General features: G+C 42.5%; 7 protein-coding genes across 8 annotated transcripts; 5 read left to right on the top strand and 2 right to left on the bottom strand.

The window, feature by feature from the left end:
- Window positions 1-321: 321 nt before the first annotated feature.
- LOC117140488 (cytadherence high molecular weight protein 3) lies at window positions 322-1,069 on the bottom strand. Its single transcript, XM_033303447.1, has 2 exons — window positions 1,052-1,069; window positions 322-989 (listed from the first exon to the last, which is right to left on the bottom strand). The coding sequence occupies exons 1-2, from the start codon at window positions 1,052-1,054 to the stop codon at window positions 510-512; spliced, it is 483 nt and encodes a 160-aa protein (XP_033159338.1). The 5' UTR covers window positions 1,055-1,069; the 3' UTR covers window positions 322-509.
- A 3,279-nt stretch (window positions 1,070-4,348) lies between these two features.
- On the top strand, window positions 4,349-5,998 carry LOC117141588 (extensin-3). Its single transcript, XM_033305101.1, has 2 exons — window positions 4,349-4,407; window positions 4,558-5,998. Exons 1-2 carry the CDS (start codon window positions 4,405-4,407, stop codon window positions 5,851-5,853), a joined length of 1,299 nt encoding a protein of 432 aa, XP_033160992.1. The 5' UTR covers window positions 4,349-4,404; the 3' UTR covers window positions 5,854-5,998.
- Window positions 5,999-7,297: 1,299 nt separating this feature from the next.
- On the top strand, window positions 7,298-8,108 carry LOC117141627. Its single transcript, XM_033305157.1, has 2 exons — window positions 7,298-7,386; window positions 7,782-8,108. Exons 1-2 carry the CDS (start codon window positions 7,384-7,386, stop codon window positions 8,106-8,108), a joined length of 330 nt encoding a protein of 109 aa, XP_033161048.1. The 5' UTR covers window positions 7,298-7,383.
- Window positions 8,109-9,757: 1,649 nt separating this feature from the next.
- Window positions 9,758-10,408, top strand: LOC117141340 (extensin). The gene is made up of 2 exons (XM_033304743.1): window positions 9,758-9,791; window positions 9,856-10,408. Exons 1-2 carry the CDS (start codon window positions 9,789-9,791, stop codon window positions 10,375-10,377), a joined length of 525 nt encoding a protein of 174 aa, XP_033160634.1. The 5' UTR covers window positions 9,758-9,788; the 3' UTR covers window positions 10,378-10,408.
- Window positions 10,409-10,833: 425 nt separating this feature from the next.
- LOC117141848 (extensin-1) lies at window positions 10,834-11,827 on the top strand. Its single transcript, XM_033305522.1, has 2 exons — window positions 10,834-10,878; window positions 10,937-11,827. Exons 1-2 carry the CDS (start codon window positions 10,876-10,878, stop codon window positions 11,825-11,827), a joined length of 894 nt encoding a protein of 297 aa, XP_033161413.1. The 5' UTR covers window positions 10,834-10,875.
- A 1,162-nt stretch (window positions 11,828-12,989) lies between these two features.
- On the top strand, window positions 12,990-13,932 carry LOC117140217 (proline-rich extensin-like protein EPR1). The gene is made up of 2 exons (XM_033303007.1): window positions 12,990-13,025; window positions 13,090-13,932. The coding sequence occupies exons 1-2, from the start codon at window positions 13,023-13,025 to the stop codon at window positions 13,813-13,815; spliced, it is 729 nt and encodes a 242-aa protein (XP_033158898.1). The 5' UTR covers window positions 12,990-13,022; the 3' UTR covers window positions 13,816-13,932.
- A 2,628-nt stretch (window positions 13,933-16,560) lies between these two features.
- LOC117140322 (induced stolen tip protein TUB8) lies at window positions 16,561-18,048 on the bottom strand. Of its 2 annotated transcripts, none has more exons than XM_033303170.1 (3): window positions 17,971-18,048; window positions 17,030-17,440; window positions 16,561-16,822 (listed from the first exon to the last, which is right to left on the bottom strand). In XM_033303170.1, the coding sequence occupies exons 1-3, from the start codon at window positions 17,971-17,973 to the stop codon at window positions 16,817-16,819; spliced, it is 420 nt and encodes a 139-aa protein (XP_033159061.1). In that variant the 5' UTR covers window positions 17,974-18,048; the 3' UTR covers window positions 16,561-16,816. The 2 variants fall into 2 exon arrangements, with proteins under 2 accessions (XP_033159061.1, XP_033159060.1); XM_033303169.1 differs by having other exon boundaries at window positions 16,561-16,719.
- Between the last annotated feature and the right edge of the window lie 6,374 nt (window positions 18,049-24,422).

Raw genomic sequence — 24,422 nt, 5'->3', positions numbered from 1 at the left:
GTATAGCAATTAGCCGGTCATAAACTATCTAGTCAGCCGTAGACCTTATCCACTTAAGCCAAACAAATCGCTCAGGCTAATGACTTAATGTTCCGCTAACTCGATTGATTGACTGCATGATTAATTGTTCAAAGAAGCCTCAAGATCGCGACTCCCAAGATATTAGGTGTGTTAAACATTTCCTCTTGGGGTTAATGGCATCTGGGCATCTGGAGCCCTTTTTTGCATAATTACGTTATCTGATCCGAATTGACGCCCTCCAATGGTCTCAAGTCTAAACAATGTTATTGTTTATCTTTCTGAGCTTTCTTTATTGTCTCTTTTGCGCTAATTCGAGAATATGCTAATCGTATCAAGCCAGACACACAAATAAACCCATTAAATGTATTTTTGCATTTCTTTGCCGAGATGGTGAATTAGCATTCGAATATAGTTGGTGTTGTGGGTTAAACCACAAACCAGTTGAGTTGGTGGTTGCTCAGAAATGTTGTTTCGGTTGATGATGCATCTCACTGGGGCGGCAGATAGGTGTTACGGGGAGCGATGACTTGTGGCGGCAGGTAGGTATTGCGCGGAGCAGCCACCGAGATCACTTGCGGTGCAGGACGAGCAATGGACACCACCTGTGGAGCGGGACGAGCAATGGACACCACCTGCGGAGCGGGGCGACTAATCACTTGGGGTGGCAGATAGGTGTTACGAGGAGCAGCCACCGAGATCACTTGGGGAGCAGCGCGTGCTATCTGCACCACTGGCGAAGGACGATAAACGGGAACCACTTGCGGCACCACCCGAGGGGCGGGAGGTAGATAGGTGTTCTGTGGCTGAACCACCTGGTGCTGGATGATCTGTGGCTGCACTTGGACTCTGGGAACAGAGATAACCTGGGGTTGCACCACCTGCACCTGAGGCGGTAAGTAGGTCCTGGATAAAGAAGTGGCACCGACCACTCCCAAGAGAGCCACTGCGAAAGGCAAGAAGAGGACACGCTGGGGCAGAAAAACTTTCCATTAATCTCACAATTATTAAATCCAATCCGATTGAAACCCACCATGTTGATCACACAAAGTCGAACAATTAAACTGTTTTTTTGCGAGCAGAACATTTGGTATTTATAAGACAATTTGGGCAGAACCCCAAATATATAGTATATCTAATAACATTCGGCTGGTATATCTTTTGCATATGTATCGGTATTGTCTTTCTGATTGCAGTCGTCTGGCGAAATGCGGTTGCGACTGCGAACCATAAATAAAAAGCAGTAGTCCAGGCGCAGGTTTCATGTCAGCCATAAAACAATTGCTCGCATCAATTTGAGTTAAAATATTTAAATAAAAGTAGCTCGTCAAGTCCATAAATCTGTTTTGGTAAATACTTTCACTTTTCTTCGATATTATGAGCTAACTAATAAGACGCAATTTGAAATGTGTTTTTTCTTAATTTGAGTTTGTAATAAATAATAAAGATCGCACCTAATGGATAATTGGATTAGGGATTCAGTCATGGTACTCTTTTGGGTAGTTGATTCATACTTATACTATATACTCTGTCCCATACCGGTTCAGTGCCCTGAGTATCGGCTATGAACCTAATATTTATTATCATTCTTATGGTGACCTAAACAAAATAACCTTTTCACATCTTGACGTTCCTTAGGACAGTCAGATTCTCCCCTGGTCCTAGTCCTCCTAATCAAGAACGTATATATTTCATTGAGCTGCCTTCTAGTGTTACGTACTGTTCATCTTACCTAGTATACCCACTCATTTCAGACATTTACAGGTATAATACGAGTTTTTTTCGTGTTCTGCTAAATTTTCTGTATCGCCACTGTTAAAGAACTGTGATCTGATACCGTAACAGCGTAAGCGGAGACACGAACCAAAAATGTTAGCCACAACGGCCGGTTCAAAGACGATGTTAAATAATTTTTGGAATTTATGTGCTCTTAATGCAGATTTATACAGCCAGAAAGAAATTTTGTTGTATTCTTAATGAACTTTAGCTTTTGTGTTCTGTTGGCTTGCGGTTTCGTTTTGTTCGTGCAAAAAGTTGCCAAACATCCAGTATATATTGGCCTGTAGCTGGTTGGCTGTGTTAACTTGGCTTCCGTTGCTTGGCCGCTAATTGATTCCCCACATTATCTGGCCCCCTTGAAGATTAATGTTTGACATTATGCTGGGATTGATAAAGAGTTTTCAAAATTATTTGCTTGCATTCGGTTGGAATTTGGTCTTGGCTTTGGTTTTGGGAGAACTCACTCATAGGAATGAACAGAATAAACTTGTTCTTAATTATGCCCAATACCTAATGTGAAATTTATAAACACTAAATACTAAAGCATTCACCAAACTAATTGAACCGGTTTCAGGATCGGTTATACGGCTCTGCAATTTCCGATCCCCGTCTTTCGAATCAGATCCCCAATCCCAATACATCGCACGCTTGTTTAGCGGTGCACATATTTGGCTATTTCAACAAAACGCTATACAATACACATTTGCGATTATATATATTTGGTATATACATATTTGGGTAGTGCAGATTGCAAACTCGTTTACCGTTGTGTGGCATTTACCCAGCATTAATCTAATTAAACCGCAGGCAAAAGCTTTGTTTTCATTTCAGATGAAGTAATCAGAGCTAATTTTTCATATTAGCGGGTAGATGATAGCCTGAGAACTCATTTTAATGCCGGAAACTTTGATCCGCTCGGGTCAGATCACACACATCAAATTCCGACAAATTGTCAGAGTCGCTAACAACCATTCAAAATTAGCCATCGCGATTAATCGATGACTATGGCACGTTTAATAATCACTTGATTGACGGCTTAGTCCAAGTCATGACGTAGATAGTTCGCACTAAGTATGACGTGCAAACCAGATTTCGTCGATACTGAGAGATCTGCCCTATAGATTGCGCAATACAACTTCTAAAAGGAAATTAAGCGAAAAACCCCCGAAATTCTAAAAAAAGAACAGCATGAATCAAATTATTGCGTCGGTCAACGATCGACCTAGCCACGTTTGGTGGGAATTCTTGGAATACTATCTATATACTTGTACGTCATAGCCGAAGAGGATAATAATGTATTTGAATCGAGAAGCAATTAACGGCACAATCTGAAGAAAAAGATTTGTGTGCGATTATGGCAAAAATAAATGGACTTCATTAAAATTCAAATCGATTGTATAACAATCAAGTTTGATGGTAGGAATTCAAATGACCAACATTAAAAATCAGTTTAAAAGTGCAACTTGCGTAAATCGATTTATCAATTGCCTTTAAAAGAGAACAGGAATCTGGAACAGTGGGTTAAGTTGCGATTGTGGTTGTCCTTGCAACGGGCCATGGCAAAGGTCAGCTTGAGGAGGGCACTGCATGAGCAACCGGTTCCACTTCCGATGACTGATTCATGCACCTGGATGACGTTTGGGTGAAGGTTGCCCTTCGAGAGTGTGAATAATTTTTTTCGTCGGGAGAGATAATTTGGTATCTCAAGCCACAGGCGGAACTTTTGGGAGAATTTATGCAAATCCACGAACGCTCTCATAAATAAAACATACTCAAATAGGTATTTTTTATAGAACCAAATCAATGCGAAATTAATTTATGCTTTTCGTCGCGCTAACCAGCGCGGAACGTGGCTCTAAACTAGATTTATGTGGGGGATCATTTAAAGAGTGCCATTGTCTATGTCGTGAAGTGCGAAGTGGCTCCATCTTCTCCAAATTGGCTGTCATATGGCGGGGCACCCCTGCTGGTTATCGATCACAACTATCCAAATATTTGCAGATTATCGAGCATGAAATTGCGAGCCCATGCGGGACCTCCATCCCCGAAATTCCAGCATTTCTGCGCCTCCCCTTGCTGAGTTCTTCCACGCGATCGTCCATATTTCACCGGTTTTTCTTGAATTTAAATTAAATCTTTTCAAACAGCTCACGAAGCGCAGACTCAGCTTTTAAGTTATCACATATTTAAAAGTAGTCTTTTTGCTTTCTTTGGATTATGATTTTTATTATATTCGAGTTCATTTAGGTGGGTTCTACTTGGATGTGCTAGGGGCTTTTTTTTCATTTTGTTGCCCTGGCCAAAATCTAAATTTGTCGCCAAAATATAAAATTTCGCCTGGGACGTGACAGAGAACGAGATAGACCGTAAGTTTATGGGTGTCGTTCTGAGGGAGCTGCGTAGCCAGAAGACTCAGAGACGTCAGCAGCAGCCGGTTAACCAAACCAAGCAGGTTCTGTTTAGTTTTCGGAGCTCCGACGAGAAGCTTCTGCCGTGAAATCTCTTTTGGCCATCCTGAGGCGCGCTGAACTATAAATAATGTAGACCCGAGCAGAAAAGGCACAGTCACAACTCTACCTTCGAGGTGTTGAATTGGATCTGAGCAAAATGGTAAGACCGCAAGCCGAGGAACGGAAATGGAGTGTCGAGGATTAGAGCGCTGCACTCGGTGGTGGATACGAATACCGAGCTGGCAGACCGTGGAATACCTGTGAACACCTAAAATGCAGCTTAGCTTACCGATCTGTGTTTTCTTCGCAGAAATTCCTGATCGCTTTTGCCCTGGTGGCCGTGGCCAGCGCAGATGTTTCTCATCTGTTCTCGCACAGCAACAACCTGCAGGAGGATGGATACCACTATGCCCCACCACGCGCTCCGGTCGTCATCGACGTGCCCTATGTGCCCCACGAGTCTGCTCCACCAGTAGTGGTCTACGAGGCCCCCAAGCCCAGGCCCACACCCCCTCGCCCCGTCTACACCCCTCCAGTGGTCATCCACTCCGAGCCCGCTGGTGTCCTCAAGGACGATGGTTACCACTACGGCCAGCCCTCCGTGAAATTCGAGGTCTCTGCTCCTCCACCACCAAAGGTTGAGTATCTGCCTCCTCCGACCAAGAAGGTGGTTATCGCCCCTCCCCCAGTGTATGTGCCACCCCCAACGAAGAAGGTTGTCTACACCCCACCTCCACCACCACCAACCAAGAAGGTCGTAGTCTACACCCCACCCCCACCACCACCAACCAAGAAGGTCGTAGTCTACACCCCACCCCCACCACCACCACCGAAGAAGGTCGTGTACACCCCACCCCCAACTGGCATCCTGAAGGACGATGGCTACCACTATGGTCAGCCCTCCGTGAAATTCGAGGTCTCTGCTCCTCCACCACCAAAGGTTGAGTACCTGCCTCCTCCGACCAAGAAGGTGGTTATCGCTCCTCCCCCAGTGTATGTGCCACCCCCAACCAAGAAGGTTGTCTACACCCCACCCCCACCACCACCAACCAAGAAGGTCGTAGTCTACACCCCACCCCCACCACCACCACCGAAGAAGGTCGTAGTCTACACCCCACCCCCACCACCACCACCGAAGAAGGTCGTAGTCTACACCCCACCCCCACCACCACCACCGAAGAAGGTCGTGTACACCCCACCCCCAACTGGCATCCTGAAGGACGATGGCTACCACTACGGCCAGCCGTCCGTGAAATTCGAGGTGTCCGCTCCTGCCCCACCGAAGGTTGAGTACCTGCCACCCCCACCCACGAAGAAGGTGTACGTCGCTCCCCCAGTCTACGTGCCACCACCCACGAAGAAGGTGTACGTCGCTCCCCCAGTCTACGTGCCACCACCCACCAAGAAGGTCGTTGTGTTCACCCCACCTCCACCACCACCACCAGTGTACATCCCTCCCCCAACCAAGAAGGTCGTTGTCTACACCCCACCCCCACCACCACCACCGACCAAGAAGGTGTACGTGACCCCCAAGGTCGAGTACCTGCCCCCCGTCCAGAAGGGATACAGCTACCCCAACGACCCCCAGCCCGCGTTCAACTTCTAGGCTCTCGAAGCTCGTTGTAAATACACAGATTAAGTATTAGCCATATTTTTGAACGAATTGTGAATGAGTGTCTTGGCCTTTCCCTATCGCAGGAAAGCCGAGTCCACTTGATATAACCGTGAAAATAAAAATCATTCGATTTTAAGTATCTGTCTTTTGATAGTGGGGAATATAGCAAACAACACAAAGCTTGGAGATCGTAATTCAACTCAATTGTCTAATAGTATTTAAAATTAAATAAAGTAGCTGTCTATTTAAGTGTAAAAAAAAATAGTACGAATATATGTTATTTCAATAGTATAATTTAGTACCTTATGATTTTTGGGAAGGTAAATCATGACTAACTTTTAAATGCTTCTACAAGGCTCACATATAAGTCTTTTATATTACATATGCCTTTTGCTATACTATGAGTTTTAATGTTAGTCACTAAGCCCGAAAAGTATGCTTCGTTTTCTAAAAGCATTACTTTGCTAACAGAAGCCGTTTTTCTTTTAACAGAAGAAACACTTTATTGAAATAAATCGTTTAACGCTTTTGTTTATATATATATATTTATGTGCAATTTACAGATGTACGTTAGTTCATTGACACGGACTCAAATCAAAAATTTAATTCACCTAATAAATATATTTATTAAATTTGAATTCAATGAGTTGTATTGGTGCATTGTTAATTGTCACTTGTTCCAGTTATTAAAATGTCATTATTTGCTTTCTTTGGGTAATCAAGAAGTGGGTGTGTCTGCGTTTAGATCCCGTTGGCACTTAACAGCAGGTGCAATTTCCGCCTAGACATAAACCAATCTAATCAATGGCCGAATGGCCAGTGCAATCAATCTTCCAACGTCCACTGAAAGGCGATGCTATACTATAATCAAAATGTCAAGTTGGCGTGGATAAATTGTGTGATCGGCGGCGGCAGTTTTGCAGCCGTAAAATCCAATGAAACGGAAACGTGTTGAAGCGACGCTTTTATGCGCTTTATACATATAATCCACCGGGCAGGGCTGCATAATTGAATACAAGACGTGAGGAGCCACTCAGATCACGTGGAAGGGAGCAAACACTGATCTGTCAGAATCATTAGTTCGTATACAAATCGACAAACAAATGCGCCAGAGACAAAAGCAACGCACTGACACTTGACCCCACAAAACAAGTCTTAGCCTTGGCAATGGCGATGTGGTTGGAGATGGAGATGTTGTAGCATTTTGAGTGGAGTGCCCGAACGGCAGCGGTAGCACCGCCATTTGGCCCAAGACATCGATTCGTTTGTTTGTTTATCTAGGGCCGCTCACTGTTCCACTGGTTCGGTTTATGTTTTGGCTTCAGCACAGTCATCACGATCGGCTTGGCGCAATTAATAAAATGAGGCAAATGCGGCGAACATATAGAAGTATAAATAGTTTGGGCTCGATCGCCGGCGCCTGCATTCGCTTGAGCAACGCTCCGTTGGCAGCGACAACTATTACGGCATTCTTAAAGGTTTCCCTTCCAAGTTATACCCAGCTAAAGATCATCTAACACCATGGTAAGCCATCATCTTTAGTAGCTTGTAACCACTAATACGGATTTTAAGACCACCCAAACAGCGAGTCAATTTCTGCAATTGGAGAATTAACACTTCACATTTAACTATTAAAAAAGAAGAACAAGTTCCCTGCTTAACATAAGCTTAAGATAATTGTTCATCAAATTTGCACTTCCATCATATATCGACTATTTTAAGTTTTTTGTTAATAATTCAATCAAAACTTGATTTTTTTCAATATTCTATTGAATGCATCATCAGAAGATTATCATAATTTACTACTTTTTAGATTTAAGAAATCTAGTTCTCATATAAAGAGAATATACACTTCTAGCTTTGCTCGCAAGGACTTTAAGTACAGTTTTTAAAAACTATTTTATATATTTTCTCTATAGCGCCTTTTGGTATTCAGTTTAATACTTATGGCAATTTGTCTGGCCGCCCGAGCAGATGTCTCCCAGTTGGTGAGATCTGGCAATGGATTTGTTTACGATGTGCCCAAAGTCACGGAACTAGAGCTGGAGGTGAACAACGAGTTTCCCACGGGCGAGGAATTCCCCCAGGATGCCATCCCCGTGGCTCCCTCCGATGCCGAACTTGGCCAGGCTGAAGATCTGGAGGAACCAGCCGAACCAGTAGAACCAGCAGCAGCCGGCACAACTGCCTCCAAGAAAATCCATGGATACAAATACCAGGTGCCCAGTCGGCGCTTCAAGAGCTAAATACCACCCTTAGTAATTCCAATTTGTACCAAAGTTTCGTAAAGATAATAAACAATAAAATCAAATCGAGATCTAGCTGCGTTCCTTTCACAATTCAGGCCCTTGGACAGGGCTTATTCCAAACACTCATTGCCTTGGACGTGGCTCAGAACGAGATTCACAGCTTAGAGTGGTGAATTCATAAAAAGCGAAGCAGAAAATGTCTCTGCTCGACCAAATATTTCTAATCCAAACCGGTTGAGGAATCACAAAATTCGCAGAGATTTGCGATAGATCAAAATAGCTGAGGCCTAGCCAGCGCTGAGATGAATGCCCATAAAAAACGACAATTAATTTCATAATCGGCATAAATTACTCGCATTTTGGCCAAAGGCGAGCAGAAACGAGGATGGTTCAGCACACGCCATCCGATTCCGGCACTTGACAATCCATCAGTTCGATCTCTACTGGGCAGTTCAACAACCCATGAATTTTTTGGCATGCGGTCAAATAAAAGTGATAGTTGAACCTAGACCAGTATCGTCTGTTTGTTTATACAATCGAAGACGCTAATCCAACTAATTAGTCGACTTAAGGCGACTGGTCTCCAATCAGTGGAGAGTTCTCAATAACCCAGACATTATTTAAAATAGTTTTATAGTTCTGTAAACACCGTGTCTAAATTGTTCAAACAATAATATTATAATATTCCTTAGGAATAAAATTAAAAATTTCAAGACTTGTTCATAATTTCATTCACTATAAATATAGGTCTTCTTCAATATCTTTTGACTACCACCATTAAAATAAAAATGTAGCTTGAAAATAGTCTTCATTTTCCTTGTTCTCCGTGGCCATTAAGCTCCTTACCATCTTCTCCGCCTCTGCTCTATAACTCGACTGATCTGTAACTGAATTGCTTCCGCAAGATCATGTCCAGCAGACAGCTTCATTGTCCATCTGTCCATGAAACTCTGACCACTCAAACTTCTTGAGTTGCAAAAGGCAGCGCGAGCCATAATTATTATAAATGAAGTCTAAATGATTTATGACAGGCAGCAGAGCACGCTTACAACGCTTCCAGCGACGGAACTACCTCTTCAGATGCACTGAGAGAAAATCTAGCTTAACTAGCTTAAAATAAATAACAGTAAGTGCATGTACCTTTTATGCATGAATGTACCACGATATAACATTTAAAATATGTATTATCTATTTATACATTTTTCTGAAGCAACCCATTTCATGGGAATATGACTATTTCTCTGTGTGCGAAGCTTTTGTGCCCTAGGTTCCGTCGGAAGCTTAGTCTTACCTTTAACACCGTAACAATGAAAACCCAAGTGACGACGTTGATGAAAAACGGCTCAGTAGGTCCCCATGTAGGCATAATGGTTCCGAAAACAATGTTGGCGATGTTGACGCTGCTCCTCTGTCAACTTCGGAGCACTATTGTGGCGCTAATCATTCATATAAACATGGCTGCGGAGAGCGCTACAGATACAGATACATTTACCGATACAAAGAATGCCGTGGGGCTAGCGGTGTTATATCGATTTAAATGATAATAATTGGCCTCTAGAGCGCCATGGACAGTATCGATCTGTTTTAGAATTTTGACTATAAATAAACCGACGTGGATGCAAACGCTCAATCATTTGTGGTTTAAGAGCTCAAGGTGTCAGACATATCATAAGGGAGATGGTGAGTGTGGTCAGTTGTAGATCTGCGAATTAATCTGAATTTAACGATTTCTTACCCATTTCAGAAGCTATTCATTTTGGCCACCTGCCTGCTGGCTTTCGCAGCCGGAGATGTTTCGCATTTGCCGCTGGAACTCCTGGAGGAGCATCATGAGCATGGCTATGGCTATGACTACCCCAAGCCGGAGATACCATTTGTGATTACCACGACGACGGAACCGCCACCGCCACCACCACCGACTTATCTGCCACCCAAACCAGTGCCCACTTACCTACCTCCTCCTCCGCCCACAACCACAACTACTACCACCACCACAACCACTCCTGCTCCTACTCCCGCTCCTACCTACCTGCCTCCCCCACCACCCACTACCACTACCACGACCACCACTCCCGCTCCCACTCCTGCTCCCACCTACCTTCCTCCCCCACCACCACCACCGCGTACCACTACCACCACCACCACTACAACCACAACGACACCTGCACCCACACCGGTGCCCACGTACCTTCCACCCCCACCCCCACCACCACAACCGGAACCGGGTTACCACTACGATGTGCCCGCCCAAGAGTTCACCTTCTGAGCAAAATCGCCATCAAACTGAACATGGAAGATTTCCCCGGATTAGTTTTGTTTTGAATCGTTCCACTAGGCTTAGGTTTATATAAGGTTAAAGCCATCTCAATAAACGCTGTTTTGTTAACCCCATTAGCATCGGTATCTCCCCAATATTTATTGGGATGGGGCAAAAGTGGTGCAGATGGCCGAGTCAATCACCGTCAATTGTCTGGGATTTCGTCGCATCCGCTGCATATTCATGAGCTGCTTTGTTGTGCAGAGCTAATTTGGTCGAAATCGCATTAATTGTTTTGGGGTAGAGGGAGATAACACACGCCGATAATTGGCCGACCTCAAGTTCATGAAAACCAAGAAAAGTGTGAAGAAAACCAAAGAGCCAGCCGGTCGAGGAAGCCGCGATCTTTGTATAAAAGCGGTGACCATCGACGTTATTGACATTACTACCGGCTGTCATCAAACGGCAGCAACATCATCTCGATCGGTGGATTATCTCTTGAAGGAAATGGTATACAGTAGCGGCATATTCTCTAACAAAGATCACCTAACAGATGGTTATTTTACAGAAACCCATGCTGATCCTTGTGGCTCTGGCAGGCTTTGCCGTCTGCACTCTGGCAGACGTCTCCCACCTGTACGGAGGAGGTTACCACGATCACGGCCATGATCACCATCACCACCATGATCACGATCACCATCACGATCATGATCACCACCACTATGATGTCCATTCCCACCACCATTCTCCCTCGTCACACGATCATCATGATCTGCACATTGATCTGCACTATCAGCCGGATCACCACCATCATCATCATCAAGAGGCCAAGTTCGATATCCCTAGCGGATATAGCTATGGACCTCCAGAGAAACCTCGCCAGAAGTACCTGCCTCCCAAGGTTTCCCTGCCACCGCCACCACCTCCACCGCCCAAGGCAAGTTATCTGCCTCCCTCAAAGCCCGAAGTGAAGTACCTGCCCCCCGAACCGGTGGCTAAGTATCTGCCACCCAAGGTCGCTCCCAGCCTGCCTCCTCCACCACCACCTCCAGTTGTGGCGCCCAAGCCCACCTATCTGCCTCCCAGCCCGCCAGAGTCCAAGTATCTTCCTCCTCCGACGCCTGAGGTGAAGTACCTGCCCCCTGCTCCAGTGGCAAGGTATCTGCCACCCAAGGTTGCACCCAGTCTGCCACCACCACCTCCACCCCCACCAGTGGCTCCCAAGAAGCTGTACCTTCCTCCTGCCGAGCCGGAGACTAAGTACCTGCCACCTTCCCAGCCCGTCGAGAAGTATCTGCCTCCTAAGCCCGAACCAAAATATCTGCCACCCCAGCCGGAGGTAGATTTCCACATCCCGATTCCATCCTACGCACTGCCCTTGGGTCCTGCCCCAAGTCCAATCCACGACGCCGAGCCTGGTTACCACTACAAGCCTCCACTTCGCCGTTTCAGGCACTAGGATAATCAACCACCGAAAAAAAACAAAACCACGAGCACTGCATCTAGTTTTAAGCTGTACAAATTAAAAGCATTTTAAACAATAAAATAAAATGGAGTAGTCACTATTACACCACTCGCACTCTTTCCCCATCCTCAAGGTCAAAAATATCGAACCCAAATTGCTGTCACCCAGCCCCCAAGGGATCCATGTGGATTTCAATCTGACCCCCAAATCTAATTGCGGCCAATCAACCAAAATAGCCAAACGGCTTCGGTTTTAGCTTTAGTTCAGCTCGATCATCACCTGCAGTGTCTATAATTACTGTCTTTTTGGATGAAAAATGATGTTAGTTTTGGTTTGAATATATATAGGGATTGATCGGTGTCGGTTACAGAAAGGTTCAAACCGAAACAAAATCGCTAATCGCCAATTGCAGCCATCGGCAATGGGGCGACAGTTGACCTCTTTCAATGTTGCCCAGAGATGGGGCAATCTTGCAGAAGTGCCTTGAAAAGATTGGACTGAATTAAATAATTAAACCCCTAACGAATTGAGTATGCTCTTTTGAAAAGGGTTAAAGTTTACATTTTTAAGCATTATGTTACTCGGATAGCACACTTCATTTATCATTCAATTGTTTAATTCAAACCTGATAGTGAGGTATCAATAATGTTATATATTTCTTAGGCATTCGGTAGTCAATGATGACTAAGACATAAGAGAGTATACGAAGTAAATAGTCTAACAACTCCAAAAGTACGATAAACTATTTATCCCGATAATTGCCTAACCAAAAACTATTTTAAATACTTGGCAAACGCAGCGGTGATCGTAAAACCCAACACGTTTATGGCTCCCAGCCATAAAGAGCTCCCTGGCCGGGCCAAAAAACAAAAGCCAACGCAACGAGATGACTTCGAATTAAGAGATTTAATAAAAATTGAATGCCAATTCCCAATACCGGCTGCCAAAGGGGCGAGACCCCTAAACGCCGCTTAGCTGACAACCGGGCCATTTGGATGTAGACGGATCGCAGCCAGATCGTCTCTCGCGGCGTCGGCGTTGGCCAGAGGTAATAACGTGACGCGATCGCTTTATAGCGACCACTGATTCAGGTTCAGGTTCTCTAACTGTATAAATAAAGAAGCACTTGCCGGAAACTGTATCACTTTGGTAGAGGCCGTCGTCGCACCAAGAACGTTCCACCAGAAAAATGGTTTGTGCTTACTCTCCAAGGATTATAGCTTAGCGTCTTAAATCGATTTTATTGTATATTTCAGAAAGTCCTTATCCTGGCTGTTTGCAGCTTGGCTCTGGTAGCCGCTGATGTCTCGCATTTGTTCGGTCATGATCACCATGATCACCACGATCATCCTGGCTACAACTATGACCCACCGAGCATCCCCTTTGAACTGCCCACTCCGGCTCCGGCTTATCTGCCCCCTGAACCAGTGACCGTTCGTGTGGCTCCTGTGACCCTGCCTCCTCCAGTTTACTTGCCACCAGCGACCGTGAAACCTGAGATCCCGGTTGTCAGGACTCCCAAGCCCGCCTATCTGCCTCCTCCACCACCGGTTGTCAAGGTCAACCCACCCAAGCCCGCCTATCTGCCTCCTCCGCCACCAGTTGTTAAGGTCAACCCACCAAAGCCCGCCTATCTGCCTCCTCCACCACCGGTTGTCAAGGTCAACCCACCAAAGCCCGCCTATGTGCCACCTCCACCACCGGTTGTAAAGGTCAACCCACCCAAGCCTGCCTATGTGCCACCTCCACCACCGATTGTCAAGGTCAACCCACCCAAGCCCGCTTATCTGCCACCTGCACCTGTGGTGGAGCAGCCCCGTTACGTCGCACCAGCTGTGGTGCCCACCTTCAAGATCCCGATCCCATCATACGCCGCTCCCCTGGAGGAACCCGTAAACACCTATCTGCCACCCCAGGAGATCGTGGAGTCCCATGACGATGGATACCACTACGATCCGCCAGCTCAGCCGTTCCTCTTCTAAATAGCCATCATCCTCAGCCATTTTTTATTTGTTGTCTTTGAGTGTGACGTGTATTTACCTGTAGTTATTTATTGTTTACCTAGCTCAGCCTGCACTAAAAACGAAATAAAGCTTAGCACTGCGAAAACGTATTTTCCCAAGCGTGTTATATGTATATCCTGTTCTGATCTTGAACTCGAGGAGGGAAAATCCTATCGCAAGAGAGGCCAAGACCACGAACTCGGCTCAAGTGCCACGATATAGACAGCATAATTGCCTCGGGAGTGCTAAAAATATATCTCCGACCGAGGCAGAACAGTTTCATTCATGGACAATCCAGTTGTGGTTATTTTGGGAACTACGCTGAGTAATACTCTATGGCCAATTCCGGCTTGATTTATTGACACCCCAAACAAAACCCAGCTTTGAGTAATTGAACTTAGCAGCCATAACGGCGATAAGCTCTAGTTTTATGGGTCGAATTGTGGCTGAGCTTCAATAAACGACATTCTTATAATTTATGATACCACCTTAATTGCTCGAGACAATAGCTGGCATTGTTTAAGAGGTGTGAAGATACGCCCCCGAGCATTGGAATTATTTTATTTTTTAATCCGCCCACAATGCTGTGAAAGTGAAATTAATGCGATCAGGAAGTTAAACATTTTTTTCGGTGCTGCCATCAATGGAGAAGATGCCCGTGGAATGTTTGTTGACAAAATGAATTGCTCTTATGCAAATGAACTTCATGATCTAATGGCTGGGAACCCGTTTTCCCTTATAGCCACCCGCTTCTTTCTGTCAGCAAATGCAAATTAATTAGATTATTACGTTTATCTTTGGTTGAACGCCCAACAATGATTTACTTAAGAGTTCTATCTACGGTTGTTGCTCTTAGTAGCGCCGTTTAAATAAACATGGCCCATAAATTATCTGTCAAATCATTGAATTTAGAAAGCAAAACCGAAAAACTGATGACCCCACTCGACCAGGCGGTCTAGCCTGTTTCTTATTCGCCACTAATGAAACCAACTATTTGTTTCCTTATTTTTTGGCACGATCATTTTGCTGATGCATTATAGACAAAATGCTAATTGGAAGTTAGCTTATATCGGATCATTCTAGACGTGGACGTGGATCATAACTACATTAATATTTTGGGTTTGCATGTGCATACTGTGCGTATGATAAATATAATGCTGGCAATCTTGTTCGAGCAGTCAATTAACAAAATAAATAACATATAAATAAGTCCATTAACACGAACAGAAAATGATAAATCAAATGTAATTTAAAATGGTTATTAAAACTGACCTACACGATATTCAGATTACAAAATCATTAATAAAAGTAATTTGCCTTTATTCAAGCGGTATGTATTAAGTGCACTGACTTCTTTTAAACAGCCGAAAACTTTTGGTTCAAAATACAAATTAGTTATAAGTTATTTAGAGGTATATATAAAATTGCATATTAATATATACAGGATATGGATAGTACATTATGGTTTCAGCAAAATCAATTTGTTTGAATTTTGTGTAAAGTCTACTTGATTAATGTAGCCTACTTTTGGGCAAAGTATCTAAACGCAACTTAGTTTGTAGTGCTGCCTCATTGTATGCATTTAAACATGAGAGTATAACAGTTTTGATTTTTAACACTTTTGAGAAGAAAATCCTTTAAACAATCAAATACAGACATTGAATTATAATTGTTGTGAAAGAAAGTACTGTAATATTAGTGTAAATTAAAAATATATAGTGAGCAAGGTCCGGATACAAATGGCTATCGCAAAATCAAGTTGCCATATGGGTGTGTAAGTCCGTGTAATCAACTGCCAGTCATTAGGCTATAACGATTTATAATTGCCACATTGACCAAGGGAGTAAATAAAAATCCCAGCCAAGACGGAAGCGCCTCCGATGATGAATTCCCCGCCTGTCACCACTGGCATACAAAGGAGTAGAGTGGAGTGAAGTGGAATGGAATGGATGGATCAAGACCCAGTTTGTCATAGTTCACTGACAAAAGTGACTGTTAATGCCCCTGAATAGAAGCTGAGGCAAGGCAATCAAATTGACAATCAATCCATCAATCAATAGTACATTGTCTCAAAAGCTGACCACCCGGACAGACTATGGCTTTTAAATCGGATTGTTTACACTTCTGATTTGACTATGTGGCCAGTGGTCGTTTGAGTGTATTTTTGGGACAACTTGGCAGGTTCAGAAGATGCTTAAACCGGTTAAATTTAATGTATTTTGAAAGTAATCTAGTAGATTTATGTATTTCTATTTGTTTAAGCTGCGGCTAGTTTCGGTTTACGACCCGTCAAGAGTCGTGCAAGAAGCTGCATAAATAATTCTCCCTAATTAGCCGAATAAGCCGCACCACTTAAGCCCAGTGTAGTCTTAATGAGTGCCAACACCACGCAACACATAAATTGTTTCCCAGCCACTTGGTAATAAGTCGACCCCAAAGTGCTCAGATACGCAGCTTCCGTATGCAAATGTACATATTAGATGGCAAGTACATTTTCCTCATGGCATTCCATGATTAATGAGGAACCAACAACGAGGGTGCCGATGGGGGGTACTCATCAAATCGAGAACGAATCTTTGTACAATTTCGACACACATTATTGTGCCTTGATGAGCTGTGAATAATATAATTAAAACCCCCGTTTTTTCCGACCAGTTTGATTGGCCTTGGCAGATGAATGAAATAGTTGAACCAAAAATTTGTTTATCATTTTTACAAATAATTTACGTTTATTTATTCGTACTTTACTGGGCAATTCAACAATAACTGAATACTTCGTTTTTCGATCTTTGTCTTTAGAACATCATTTGTCTCTTTGTACTTCGCTCTTTATGCTTTTGATCTTGGCTTGTTCTTGTTGGTCGTTTCTTTGATGGTTTCGTTCTAGGATTAGGATAGTTATAATACGATATTTTGATAGTTGGACAGTTTGGTAGTGTGGATCAGTGCGTGGTAATGTGTGTGTTGATTTAGGTAATTGTTAATGCTTGATTCGGTTTGGGTTTTGATTTTGATTGGTTTTTGAGTTGAAGATTGGTGCGTAGAGAGTTGATTCAGGCAGGTGAGGAGTGGAGGAGAAGGAAGAGAAACGACAAAATAGGAGGAATTACTGGGGTTGTCGAGCACATATTAAATATAGTTAAGAGCTAGCTGCGTCCTCTTAGTAGCGGCGCAGGCGATAGAAACGTCTTACATAGACTGGACGGCGGTACTGGTATCCAGCCCTGCTGTTGTAGGTGTGACCCACCAGCTGCTGCTGCGGCAACACCACCTGCTGAGCCACCGGCGCCACGTATTGAGCCCTCTGGACAATCTGCTGCTGGACGGGCTGCTGGACGAAGGATTGGGCCACAACCACGGGGCGAGCCACTGGACGAGCAACTGGTCGAGCGAGGGGAGCGGGGGCGGCGAAGACGGGACGGGGAGCAGCGGCCACAGGACGAGGAGCAGGGGCGGCAGCCACTGGTGCAGGTTCGTCGATATCAATGTACTCCGGCTCCGGAGTGGCAATATCCTGAGGATTGGGTCCCTGGGTGGCGGAGTCAGGCAGCTGAGCTCCAGCAGCAATGCCCACAAGGGCCAAAGCCAATAGCAAAAAGAATTTCTGCAAAAAAAAGAGAAGAATGTTTACCATTAATTCTGCTACCTAGTTCCTTGCTTGAATGACTATATCCTTGACTGCAATAAGTCTAAGACTTGCCCACCCATTTAAATTTGTTTTAATAGAATAACAATTTAACGAACTCCACTTTTTTATATTAACATCCCATAGGAATGAGCTCAGATTAAGTCAAAATCTGCTATTTACAAATAAACAGAAATTTGAAAAACTGCCAATGGGTGAGATTGTTATTTTAAGAACATTCTGAAGCATAATTATGTGCGTGGCTCCGGCACGGGTGTGAAGTGAATCAAGTCCCGAGGAGCACTCGAAACGGGACAGCGCGTTGATGAAGTCGTTTAGAGCACTTGAGTCCGGGTTGGTTGGCACTTGTGGTGAGAGTTATTTTTGGGTTTCTGATTTGAATAGTTCTATATCACGTTTCACTTGGTCTTTTGTTTTTCGGTTTTATCCTGGCTTAAAACAGCAGCATATCACTACGATTTGTTGTCCTTGTTGCAAGGATCACATACCATTTTTGTTGGTTTAGGTTTTGGTGTTTCACGAAATTTTCTCGAGCAGAAGCGAACGAGCAATTTACACTTAAGAAGTTCAAAGCACAAATGATGATGAGCTGGTCAGTGGGTATGAAATTTATACTATATCGCCCGTTCAGTCCGTCCGGTTCGCTTCAGTTCGCTACGTGGGTCTAAGAGAGTCTGGGCAGAGCGACGGCGACCGCCAAAAACCAAAACCCGATGAGACACAAACCGCACAGCGCGTTATAAATAAGGCAAAAACAAAATTTTAACAGCAGAAGCGGCACTGTTCAGCACCAAAAGCAACAACGGCAGCAGAGGCAATTCAAATCAAAATTTAAATTAAATGAAACGAATCGAATCGAGAAGAATCGGCGACTAGAAGAGGATGCTGGAGATGCCGACGGGCTGTGAGATGCTGCCGGGACCCTTCGGACAATCACTTAAATGTCGTCACGAGTCATGACGCACAAATAAGAAGGCCCACAATATCAGAGATCTACACTGTTAAAAATGTGGTGAAGTAAATGTTAAAATAAAGCTGATTTTTAAAATGGAGCGATTCTTGACTATGATCGTTGCCTAAGTCTTTTATTTTGAAAATAGCGAACACGAATTTTTTCACACGGTTAATCTTTAACTTATGTTCGAGAAGAGGAAACACAATTTTCATTTAAATCAAATAAAATTCCCCTTACTTAATTTGTATCAGTGTATGTACTCTGATTTTAACGCCGTTTGTCTCTTCACAGCGCGTGCCTCAATTAAAGTTTGTTTCCTAAGTCTTTCATTTTGTCTCCTGCTTGAAATAATTTGCATAATATTTTGTTAGAATAATATTTTCATATTGAAGTGGCTCTATTCCAGTATGCTAAAATCTTGCCAGAGTTTATCCAAGGGAAAGATTAGTCATCAAACTGATAGCCCAAGCTTGGATACAAAACGTACTGATTATGTTTTCAATAAGGCAAAACTTGACTGTCAATTTGTAGATTGCTTGCCCATCTGCCTGCCGACCTGGTAGCCCCCTCTTTCATTCATTGGACTGACTGCTAGCATGATTGTTTGTATCTTCACTTGACCTTAGTGGCAACAATAAGCAAATTTAACGGCTTTTGGTCATACATCATTTCCGTTTCTCATGCGTGTGTGTGGGGAAATACATTCACCTGCCACCGTCAAGTGAATGAAGCCACTTGAGCCATAGATGCAGTGCCAATAAAAATGATTTGTTTGATATCAAGGCCGTCCTGAAAAGATTAAGTGGCTCTAACACAGGAAATTGTTAAACCATTTTCGACTCAGATACCAACGGGCTTTGTAAAGATGTTACCATGAATATAACTATGACTTTAAGCCCACTTTAAAATGGTTCTGACCCCATCATGTGACATCATTTTTGCTGCCTTTCACTTGCATTGATTGATGGAATATTTGTCAACGGCCAAAGATAAAACATACAAGTTTTATGCAGCATTTTTCATAATCTAGCCAAAATAATAAACACCAAGCAACAATTCATCGTGTGTTTTTACGGTTATTAGGAAATTTAAAATGTAATTAATAATGCTTTGGTGCGCTGGCATCTTAGGTTTCAAATTCATAAATTTGATCTCCCGCGAAACATTCATTATTGGCTGTTTATGCCATTTGCGGCCATTGTCTATTGAGTCAGCGATTTGACTTGCAAAATGTGTCATTTGCGTCTAAAAAGCATCGTTCTACCTACGGTTATAAGTCAATAGATTCGTAAATCAATGACAAGGGTGGGGCAGATTTATGCGGCAAACGATCGATTTCGATATAGTGCAGCTGTCTGCTTCGTGATAACATTTATATTAACGGACTCTTGACTCTTATGTTAATGCCAATATAAAATAAATATCCCCGTAAAATATGTTTTTGATCTTTCCATCATCGTGTCTTGTGTGTACGGAAACAAGGTGACTACTTTTGCCCAATTTGCATACAGGAACCAGATATCGCACCAAGTGAATTAAAAGCCATGAGCCGCCATAGGAGTTTTTTGGCTAAATGCCGGTAATCGAAGATTTTTGAAATTTATTACCCTATGCCTGCCTATAGCCAGAATCCAGTCGATTTCACGTGCCTCTCCACATTCGTTTTGTTTTGCTCTAAACGTTCATACATATTAAGCATGCGACCTGTTGTGCGACCGGGGTTAAAGAAACACAGATTTCATAGGCGTTCGATTTCTGGCTGGGTGTGTTTACATGCGATTTTATTCACCTGATAAGGATTCCAAATTCAGCCCCATGCTTTTTGAATATGTCTTTTATAGCCGCAGTTGCTACCAAGAGATTTTGTTTGGGGTAAGACACGCCTCGTTTTCTGGTCACCAGTTGTGTTTAGCATTTGAATACGCGCGTGTGAATAAACAGAAAATAAAACATTTTTACCGGCTCGTTTATGTCTTGACATCTTTCTTAGTAAAAAGAGCTAGTTTAAAACAGAAGACATTGTGTGGCGCTGTAATACAATTTTATTTTGACCTTGTCTGAGCGAAGATTCTCAAGCTATTCTACCTTTCCCGCGTTTTTATTTTATCACGATTCTAGACACAATGCTTCGTAAATAGTATGTGGAATTCTTTATTTAACAAAGCTTCCGCACATTCACCACGACGTCTACCAGAGGCAATATGAATATTCAATATTTTACGCAAAAATTATAACAAACAACAACTGAAGCATGGCAAATATATCATGCTGAAAAAACAATTGAAAACATTGGCATACTCTTGTCAAGAAATATATATACAAACATAATATACGGAGATCCACAAAGCTTAGTTACCCCTTCTGTAGGGTAGTAAAGATGATCTAGGCCCAGAAATATTTATTGCAACACCTCAAAATATTTGAGGTACTCGAAAGATTTATAACCGCCTCAATAAATTGTCTTAAAATAGCCCATAAATGCTAATGCTTAGTCTCGTTTCCGCCTCTGCATTTGAGTGAACAAATGTTTTCTACCAATTAACGTCGATCAGTCACTTGACCTACAGTTAGTCTATCTTTGATTCCAAAAACGAAGAACTCTCTGGAATGGCAAACAAGTTGCCTGTTTTGCAGGTGTTTCGACTTGTTTAATGTTTATCCGGCCAGGGTAGATTCTCCGTAGATAATTCTGGTTCCAATCTGTTGCCAGTCGTAGACCGACGGTCTGGGACACGCGCACAGTGAAAGCCGCCGAAGAAGAACGTTAACATTTAATGGGAAGCATAAATTAATTATTGAAATTAGTCAGAATCGACATAAAATAAAAGCCAAATGGTCACGAGAATCGAAAGGCGATTTGAGAATGAGAATGGCCACAAAGAGCTTCATCTAATCATTGTTTAACTTAATAATAAGTTTTTTATTATATCCCCCTATAATTTGTTTCGCAACAACAGCAAACAATGAAATCGATGCCGCCGGAGGGGCAAAAAGCATCAGCGATATCTCGACTTCGGTGGCTGTGAACCTTACCAATTTAGCCACTTTGGCACCTTTTTGGCCGGCTCGTGCCGCAAACTCAGACATGTGAACTAGCATTTTGAACTTCGAAGCTCATGCAAGCGTTGTGGCTAATTTGTATAATTAAATAGACTAATTGTCACAAAATTTTCAATTTTGGTACATACTCGAACTATTATGGATACCTTTTCTTCTAATATATTCATTAACATGAACTATTAGTATTATTAAAATACAATTATTGTTTATCAGTTAGTTAAAGAACAATTAATTCAAACACAATATGAGAATGAACTGGGTTTGATTTATCAAAACAAATATAACCCAATTTATGCTAATTGGCATTAAATTTGGTCTGCATTCGGAACTGGTTGGCTATAATTCAAGAATTAAGGTCAAATTCAACATTTCATTAGTAGAGCGTAAATATGGCAATCCAGATAAGCAAAAATCTAACATAAAACCGACATATATGGAGTTTTATACACTTCCCCAATGAGCATACCCAAGAATACCCTGCGATTGTGCTGTAATCGGCTGGCAGTGAACTTGAATTCTGAGTAATTGCACCCAATAAAACCGGCACTAAACTTAAAAAAGGCTAATGTGATAGTTCAAAGCGATCGATGCGATTGATTTCATTCATGCCGATCTAGTTCTGTGACAAACCCACCCTGACACGAAGTCCAGCAACCAGTTCTAGCTCGGCAAAAACCCAAAGAGAGGTGGTCGATTTAAATGTTTATAACTATACGTTTAAGCCATTCTATCCAATTTGCACAAATGCAAATGCTGATTATTATGGTAGTATTTGAGAGTGAGACGATAGCTTAATGGCTATTTGAAGAACCCGTTTTGGGGTTCTTTTTTTTGGTTTCGAATGATTTACTCCATGCGGCACACGGCGTGGATGATGATGATGATGATGGAGGTTCTTTTTGGCCGCCGCTCTGTCTGCCGAGTTGTGTAAAGTTCTGGCATCTGTATCTGCTGTGAGTCAACGGATCATCTGGCCATCTGTATCCATCAGACACAAAAGGCATATGGATGTGTCTTGTGTTTTTGATGATTTGACTAACTGCTATGACATTGTTTCAAATCGGATGCCGTTTGCTGCGCTTTGTGTGTGTAAGGCCAAGGTTGAAATTTGTAAAGAGATTGTAAGCAGTGGATTAACTGCTATGAGTCGTTTTGCCTTTTCAATCGGATTCGGTTTTTATCTTTGTTGACTCTGCATTTGCATTTCTTAGCCAGCCTTTGGAGATCCATTGTGGCCACCGATGTTGCTGCTGTTTTGACATCCATTATGGATTGGTTTGACAAGTGCTGTCAGTGCTCAAGACAACGACCCACATGACTGAATGGCCCAGACTACACATATATTTTTGCCGTTAATTGCTTCACGCTGGCCAAGTCGCCAAGACGACGAGACTTTTTTGGTTGAACATTCAGAAGCGGCATAAACCAAATTTGCGTGACAAAGCCGCCCTCTGGGGCTTAAATCTTCACCACACCATCTGAATGAATGAATTTTCATATCTGATCGATCTAGACCGCATCGAGCTTGTCGCTCTTTTCTGCATCTTTTGATTAATGTTGGCGTTTTGTTCGTTTTATAATTAAAATTTAATAGAGCGCACAAAATGTGTTGAAGTGCCTTGGTATTATGCTAATCACTGGCGCCCACAGCGTTTGTTTGAAATCTCAAGCTTACACAGGCAATCATCCTTAACAAAGGCTAAGTCCATCTCTTATTTTTATATTTTTTATACAATATTTTATAGCCACGAGCCGAATGATGAACTGACTTCTTCTGGAACGGCCAAGCGAATAATTGCCAATTTTCGACTGCTAAACGATTTTGTTCACGCTCAAGAATCGCAGCGTTTAATCATAAATCGCCGCTGTCTGTGGGATTCGTGATTAATTCGCAACCACTTGAATGCTCGCCGGGAAGGTTAACAGTTGTTAAACATCTATTAGCAATTGATTAATTTACTGTTAATGCGATACAAGCATGAGACTTCATACGTAGGTCAGGGGTTTTTAAATGGGATGGAACGTGTGGGTAATATCGGTCAATTGGATAAGGAAGTTGTTGAAACAAATGGATTACGCTGAATTTCGCTTGCTGGGCCGTAGATTAAGACATCAGTTTCTAATCGAGGTGTATGCTGATTGCCGATATTTAAATGAATGAATTGAAATCTTGAAAATAGCTAATTCGGCTAAAAATAGGAAAGACATTGCGGTAATCGAGGTTTGGGGTTAACTTCGATTTATAACTAGCTATTAGAGAGCGCTCTGAAGCGATTAAAAAAGAACTTAAGGTATTTAATTATAAATAAATTTATTTAAATAAATAAATTTTAAAATATAAAAGGAGCTATAGCCAGTAAATAGTAAGGTAGTAAACTTTCGAACATTCCAAGGAATTGGCTTAATATTGCAAGGAAAAGTATTTTTCCTTTTTATACTAGACTTTTTTAATATTTGTGTAAAAACTTTTGTAGGGCTTCAGCTATTCTGCAGCCATCATTAATAGCAATTAAGCAGCCTTAACAAAGTCCCTCAAATAAAATCGTCGTAAAGTTATTTTTAATATTTAATTAGCAGGCATTTATGATTATAATTGACTCACAAAATGACTGCAAAAGACTCCATCAACACCAATAAAAAGCTTAAGATTAATCAATTATTAAGCTCAAGACTCAAGATAAACTTGTATAAAGCTCAGTTTATCTTAAGAACCAGTTGAAAAGTAGGCAATGCATTCCGAAGTAAATTAAGCTTGAATTAAATAGTTGTTTAAAGAATTTTTAAGTCGAACTTAAGGCTGAAAATGATTTTCTATGTAGGCATGATTGTGCGAACTGAGAGCTGGTTTCATGCGTGAGTGGTTTTCATAGCTGGTTTTTGCTAGCTGAACCACTCGGGCACCGCTGACGGCTTGATTCATATTTC

This window comes from Drosophila mauritiana, chromosome 3L (assembly GCF_004382145.1).
Source record: "Drosophila mauritiana strain mau12 chromosome 3L, ASM438214v1, whole genome shotgun sequence".
NCBI classification, from domain to species: Eukaryota; Metazoa; Arthropoda; class Insecta; order Diptera; family Drosophilidae; genus Drosophila; species Drosophila mauritiana.
Note: the sequence above shows the minus strand (reverse complement) of the source record. Positions and strands in the feature narration are given on the sequence as shown.